The sequence below is a fragment of the Indicator indicator genome, chromosome 22, assembly GCF_027791375.1.
Source record: "Indicator indicator isolate 239-I01 chromosome 22, UM_Iind_1.1, whole genome shotgun sequence".
Classification (NCBI taxonomy): Eukaryota; Metazoa; Chordata; class Aves; order Piciformes; family Indicatoridae; genus Indicator; species Indicator indicator.
This window is the reverse complement of record NC_072031.1, coordinates 16,602,505-16,608,894: the sequence shown is the minus strand read 5'-3', so window position 1 is coordinate 16,608,894 and position 6,390 is coordinate 16,602,505. Positions and strand designations below refer to the sequence as shown.

General features: G+C 57.3%; 1 protein-coding gene across 1 annotated transcript; it reads right to left on the bottom strand.

Annotated features, from left to right (window-relative positions):
• Positions 1-876: 876 nt before the first annotated feature.
• Positions 877-3,672, bottom strand: GFER (growth factor, augmenter of liver regeneration). Its single transcript, XM_054391233.1, has 3 exons — positions 3,472-3,672; positions 2,550-2,758; positions 877-1,063 (listed from the first exon to the last, which is right to left on the bottom strand). The coding sequence occupies exons 1-3, from the start codon at positions 3,670-3,672 to the stop codon at positions 901-903; spliced, it is 573 nt and encodes a 190-aa protein (XP_054247208.1). The 3' UTR covers positions 877-900.
• Positions 3,673-6,390: the final 2,718 nt, after the last annotated feature.

Genomic DNA, 6,390 nt, shown 5'->3' with positions numbered 1-6,390 from the left:
CCTGAACACCTCCCACAACCTCCCTGGGCAGCCTGTTTCAGTGTCTCCCCAGAAATGTCTTTCCAGTATCTAGTCTCAATCTACCCTCCTCTAGGAGTGCAGTTGGCACACAAAGCAGTGTGAGATTGGTCTGTCAGAAGACCTGAAAGAAAATCACAGTTAGCTGCAGCTTCTACAGGAAGACAAGGCCTGCAGGTCAGTGTAAAATGGGACAGAGCAGCCCTCTGACACTGTGTGCAGGCAAAGTTCATTCCACCCACAGAATGAAGCAGATGCCCCTGAAATAAGGAAATGACCTCAAGAACAAACCTGCAGGAGTTTGGCAGTGACTGCATTGCACAGAATGGCAGTGGGAGAAAGGGACCTCTGGAGATCATCCAGTCCAACCCCCTGCCAGAGCAGCATCACCCAGAGCAGGTCACACAGGAGCACATCCAGGGGGGCTGGAAAGTCTGCAGAGAAGGAGACTCCACAACCTCCCTGGGTAGCCTGCTCCAGGTTTCCTTTCCCACTTCCTGTGTCAAAAGAATCACAGAAAGGTTCAGGTTGGAAGGGACCTTAGAGCTCATCTACTCCAACCTCCCCACATGGGCAGGGACACCTCTCAACTAGACTCTGCTGCTCAAGGCTTCATCCAACCTGGCCTTGAACACCCCCAGGGAGGAGTGAAGAAGGCTTCAGCCACTCAGGTAATACATTTCTGACATCATTTATCAAAGTCCTATTGGGATGAGATTTCCAAGTGCCTGGTTAGAATTTGCTTTCCCTTTATTTGCACAGCCAGCTCAGTCCCACACAGAAGCAGGCACACACAGCCAGGTGCTGACTCACAGAGCTGCCTGCAGGGCCTGGGCAGCAGGCTGGGGTGGTCTGCCAGGTTCCCAGGGCAGCCTCTCTGGGTTACCCACAGCTGCCATCCTTCCAACCATCTCTCCAGCGCTCATCCACACGGGAGCAGTCGAATTCTGACTTCCCCAGCTTCCTGTTTACCTCATTGTGCAGCACACACAGCCACTGGGAGAAGTTGCTCCTGCTGCTGGTGTCAGGCTGGTTCGTATGTAACCTGCAGGCAGGGAAGAGGAAACCACTGTGACTTCTGGAACAGGCAGCAACCTCAACATCCAAAGCAAGAAGGGAACACACAGACAGAGGGAGTCACAGGGGCTGCAAGGGACCTCTGGAGATCATCCAGCCCAACCCCCTGCCACAGCAGGGTCAGCCAGGAACACATCCAGGGGGGGTTGGAATGTTTGCTGAGGAGGAGACTCCACAACCTCTCTGGGAAGCCTGCTCCAGGCTCTGTCACCCTCACAGTGACAAAGTTCTCCCTTCTGTTCCCCTGGCACCTCCTCTGCTCCAGCTTGCCCCCAGTGCCCCTTGTCCTGTCCTTGAACATCCCTGAGCAGAGCCTGGCTCCAGCCCTGCACATCTTTATCACCAGCAATGAGGGCAATCCTCAGGCTCCTCTGCTCCAAGCTCCAGAGCCCAGTTCTCTCAGCCTGGCCTCACAGGGAGATGTCCTACTGCCTGCAGCAGCTCTGTGGCTCTGTGCTGGACTCTCTCAAGCAGTTCCCTGAGGTCCTTCTTGAACTGAGGGGCTCAGAGTCATCCTTTCCGCTATTGCAGGATGAGTCCCAAAGAGAACCCAGAAGGCGGCACAGAGGGATCAATAATCAGCAAAGGCCAAACCAGCATTACAAAACCCTGATGACTGCAGCTGGCTTTGTTCCATTCCTTGCCTACTCTTATCAACTGGAAAAGGCACAGGAGTCTTTTTAGCAATGGTCAAAAAGACAACTATGAGTTCATCAAATAAAAATCAAAATAAAAAAACAATTAATGAATAAAACCTGAGCAGCTGCTGAGCCATGTGATGGCTGCTAAGTCAGTAACTCAGTTTCAGACTCTTTTCTGTGGGTGTTCATCATCCAGAACAGAGGAGCTGAAACTTTCAAGAACAGAAGTGACAGCAGCAAGAGTGTCTCAAATAGCAGAGCCCACTGCTACCTTTGCCTTCCTGCTGAGGTTGCTCACAAAGGGGATTTCCAGGGGGAGACCCAGTCCAAATCTAATTCCACCACTGGCACAGACCAAACTGGACTTGTCCAGTTTGAAGCAGAAAATTCCCAAACTGCTTCAGGGAGGCCTTGGAGGCAGCACACAATGTAACAGCAGAAGGAAAAAGGTATGTGATTTTTTTTGAGTATCTCTGATTTATGCAATAATGGAAAACACCACCTCAGGTGGCCACAAACCAGCACCACCTCAGGTGGCCACAAACCAGCACCACCTCAGGTGGCCACAAACCAGCACCACCTCAGGTGGCCACAAACCAGCACCACCTCAGGTGGCCACAAACCAGCACCACCTCAGGTGGCCACAAACCAGCACCACCTCAGGTGGCCACAAACCAGCACCACCTCAGGTGGCCACAAACCCGAGCAGCAGGACTTGCTGCTGACATGCAAGCAGCTGCTACTGCAGCCTAGCAGTTCAGCCTCCTTCAGCAGCAGCAGGCACCCAAGCCCCAGCACACCCAAGGCACTCACCTTTCCCTCAGGTCCTCAGCGCAGTGCTCACAGGGGTAGAACTTGGAGAAGAGGTTGATGAAGTCTCTCATCTCCCTCTGCTGGGCACCAGTGGGGCGGTCAGGGTAGTAAGCTGCCATAGTGTGCAGGAACGCCCAAGTGCTGCGGCCCAGCTGCTCGCTGTCCAGGGGACAGTCGGGTGGGGGCTCCTTCTCCTCCGCCACCGCCAGCTCCTGCAGCAGAGAGAGGCTCCGTGAGCTGACCCGGGCGGAAGGATGACCTTCGATGCTCTTCCAACCGGATAGGCTCTGTGCTCCTGCGGGGTGTGGGTGCTTGTGGGGACACAGCCCCTCTGCACTCGGCGGGGAGGATGAGATGGAAGGGAGGGAAGCACAGAATTGCTTCTTTGGGAGAACAACTTAAGGGCATCAAGTCCGTCCAGACCCTAACGTTTCCCTGTACACAGCTCTTAGACCACGTCCTTCAGCCCTTCATCCAAACGTCTTATAAACACCTCCAGGGAGCGTGACTCCAGCACCTCCCTGGGCAGCCTGATCCAGTGCCCAACGTCCCCTCCAGTGAAGAAATTGATCATAATGTCCAAGCTAAACCTGCTCTGGTGCAGCCCGAGGCTGCTCTCCCCCAGTCACTTGTTAGCTGGGACAAGAGTTGGGCCCCGCCTCGCTACCAGCAGGGCACAGGCCCCTCACACTCTCCGCAGGGACAAGGGCGGAGCTGCTCTCGCACTCGGTGGGGAGCGGAGAGGCTTCTTCCATAACGGCTGGGGGACGGAGGCCTCTTCGCACTCCCAGCGCAAGGACACACCGGGAGGAAAGCCCCGCCCCGGCACACTCGTGGGGCAAGCTGGAAGATCACTTCGCGGCTCCGGGACGAGGACAGCTTCCCTCCCACCCCCCCGGCCCTCGGTCAGCCGATGCCTCACCCCGGTTCCGGGGCCCGCCCGCTGCCTCTGCTGGCGGAGCCAGCTCTTGAAATCCGTGCAGGCTCGGCACGGCTTCTTGGCCGGCTCCCCCGAGCCCGCGGCGCCGTGCGGGACGGCCAAGGGAAAGGCGACAGGACCGCCCTCGGTGCTCAGGAACGCTGAGGAGCCCCTGCCCGCTCGGCCCTCACCGGGCGCCGCCATCTTGAAGCCGCCACGGCCCGGGGGGGAGGAGCCAGCGAGGGGGCCTGGGCGGGGCAGGGCGCGGTGAAAGGGCGGAGCCGGGGCCGGGGGTGGTCCGGTGCCCGCGGGGCGGAGCCGGTGCCCTGGCACTGCCAGGTCACAGCTGAGCGAGGGCCCTGCGGGGCGGAGCTGGTGTCGTGGCACTGCCAGGTCACAGCTGAGCCAGGGCCCCCCGCAGCACAGCCGCACGGCTTGGAAACGCTGCAGGCATGGGAACTCCACCGCTGCCCTGGGCAGCCCGGGCCGGGCCCCGAGGAGATTGTTCCTCATGTCCAGCCTCCCCTGCGGCAGCCTGGGGCCGTTTCCTCCTGTCCTGTTGGTTGTTTTTTGGAAGAGTCCAGTCCCCGCCTGGCTCCAGCCTCCTCTCGGGGGGCTGCAGAGAGCAATGGGGTCTCCCTCAGCCTCCTCTTCTCCAGGCTGAACCTCCTCAGCTGCTCCTTCCCAGCCCTGTTCTCCAGACCCTTCCCCAGCTTCATTGCCCTTCTCTGGACCTCCTCCAACCTCTCAGTGTCCTTCTCGGTGTGAGAGGCCCAAGGCTGACCCCAGGACTCGAGGTGCAACCTCCCCAGTGCCCAGTCCAGGGACAGGATCTCTGCCCTGCTCCTGCTGCCCACACCATTGCTGCTCCAGCCCAGGCTGCTGGTAGCCTTCTTGCCCCCCTGGCACACCCTGACTCATCTTCAGCTGCTGTCAACCAGCACCCCCAGGCCTTTCTCTGCTGGGTGGTTTCCAACCACCCTGCCCCAAGCCTGAAGTGTTTGGGGGGTGGTTGTGACCCAAGTGCAGGACCTGGCACTTGGCCTTGTTGAGCCTCTGCCCATCCAACCTGGCCAGGTCCCTCTGCTGATCCTGCCTACCCTCAAGAGCTCAGTGCTCCCACCCAGCCTGGTGTCCCCTGCACACTCAGGAGGGTGCCTTGATGCCCTGATGCAGATCAGTGATGAAGATACTAAAGAGAGCTGGCCCCAGATGCTGGGGACCCCACTTGTGAGCAGCTGTTCTGTGTGTGCCCCAGGCATGGGGCAGCTCTGCTACGTGCTGGTGGTGATGGAGGTTGGCATCATCCCCAGCAGGGTGATACCATCACCAACGTGATTTAAAGAGCAAACAGAAGGATAATTCAATTCCAGCTCCTGCACTTACAGCAGAACACACCCAGAGCAAATTGTAGGTCTTTTAACACCTGCCACATGCTTGTAAAAGTATCTTGAGGAAGCATTTACTCCTTGCCAAGGATATTTACTCTGCCCTGGTTAGACCTCACCTGGAGAGCTCTATCCAGCTGTGGAGCCCTCAGCACAGGAAGGACATGGACCTGATGGAGCAGGTCCAGAGGAAGTCATGAAAATGCTCAGGGGGGTTGAAGCAGCTCTGCTATGGGACAGGCTGAGGGAGCTGGAGGTGTGCAGCCTGGACAAGAGAAGGCTCCAGGGAGATCTCAGAGCAGCCTGTCAGGACCTGAAGGGGCTACAGGAAGGCTGCAGAGGGACTGTTCCCAAAGGCCTGCAAGGACAGGATGAGCTCCCTGATTATTTTCATTCCCCTCCTCTGGACCTGCTCCATCAGGTCCATGTCCTTCCTGTGCTGAGGGCTCCAGAGCTGGACACAGCACTGCAGATGAGGTCTCCCCAGAGCAGAGGGGCAGGATCCCCTCTCTCCATCTCTGGCCACGCTGCTTTGGATGCAGCTCAGGCTGATGTTGGCCTTCTGGGCTGCCGTTGGCCTTCTGGGCTGCCAGCTGACACTGCTGGCTGTTGTCCACGACTTTCCTGCTGAGCAGCTCCTGCCCCTACAAGGAGCCAGGTTCTCTGCACCCTGTTACTTCCTGGCTGCTCCACAGCCTCTCTCCCCTTGTGCCTGATGCTCAGTGCTGTTGTGCCACTGCTCTGCAGTCACCATTTGTGTGAAACCAGCTGGGAAAATACTGCTTGTTGGCAGCTGTTACCCTCTGCAGGCACAGTGTCAGAGGGCTGGGAGATCATGCACCAGGTTAGAGCAGTTTTTCCAACTCTTGCCTTCTAGATGATGCCAGAACTTAGCGTGCTGCTCTTGGAAGTAGCTTATCTGTGTCATTGGCTGCACAGCACTGAGCTGATGATTTCCATCCTCATCCTCAAGCCTCCCGTTGACCAGAGCTCTTTGGTTTCTCTTTATTAATTTGCAATTTCAGGAGAATATTTCTTTGCTGATACTCCTGAGGGAGACATGAGTGACTGATAGGAAACACTGAAATGGCTTTTTGAAAGTTATTAGCACAGAATCCCAGATTCCCAGCATGGAGGGCTTGGAAGGGACCTCTGGGGATCATCCAATCCAACCCCTGACAAAGCAGGGCACCCACAGCAGCTTGCCCAGGGGCACAATGGCCAGGGGTGGTTGGAAGCTCTCCAGACCAGGAGACTCCACAACCTCTCTGGGCAGCCTGCTCCAGGCCTCCATCACCCTCACACCAAAGAAGTTTCTCCTCCTGTTCAGATGGAACCTCCTGGGTTCCAGTTTGTGCCCCTTGCCCTGTCCCTGGGCACCCCTGAGCAGAGTCTGGCCCCAGCCTCTTGTTCCCCCCCAGCCTTTCTCTCTTGCTGAGCATTGCTCAGATCCCCTCCGGGGCTGCTCTTCTCCAGGTCATTCTCTTATGAAACAACTCTACCTCTAAATTTCAGCACAAAGGGAAGATTAATG

Coding starts and splice junctions, on each gene's coding strand:
- GFER (XM_054391233.1), bottom strand. CDS start 3,672: ATGGCGGCGCCCGGTGAGGGCCGAGCGGGCAGGGGCTCCTCAGCGTTC. Junction 2,759..3,471: donor GGGCGGGCCCCGGAACCGGG/GTGAGGCATCGG, acceptor CTGCTGCAGGAG/CTGGCGGTGGCGGAGGAGAA. Junction 1,064..2,549: donor GCTGAGGACCTGAGGGAAAG/GTGAGTGCCTTG, acceptor CCCTGCCTGCAG/GTTACATACGAACCAGCCTG.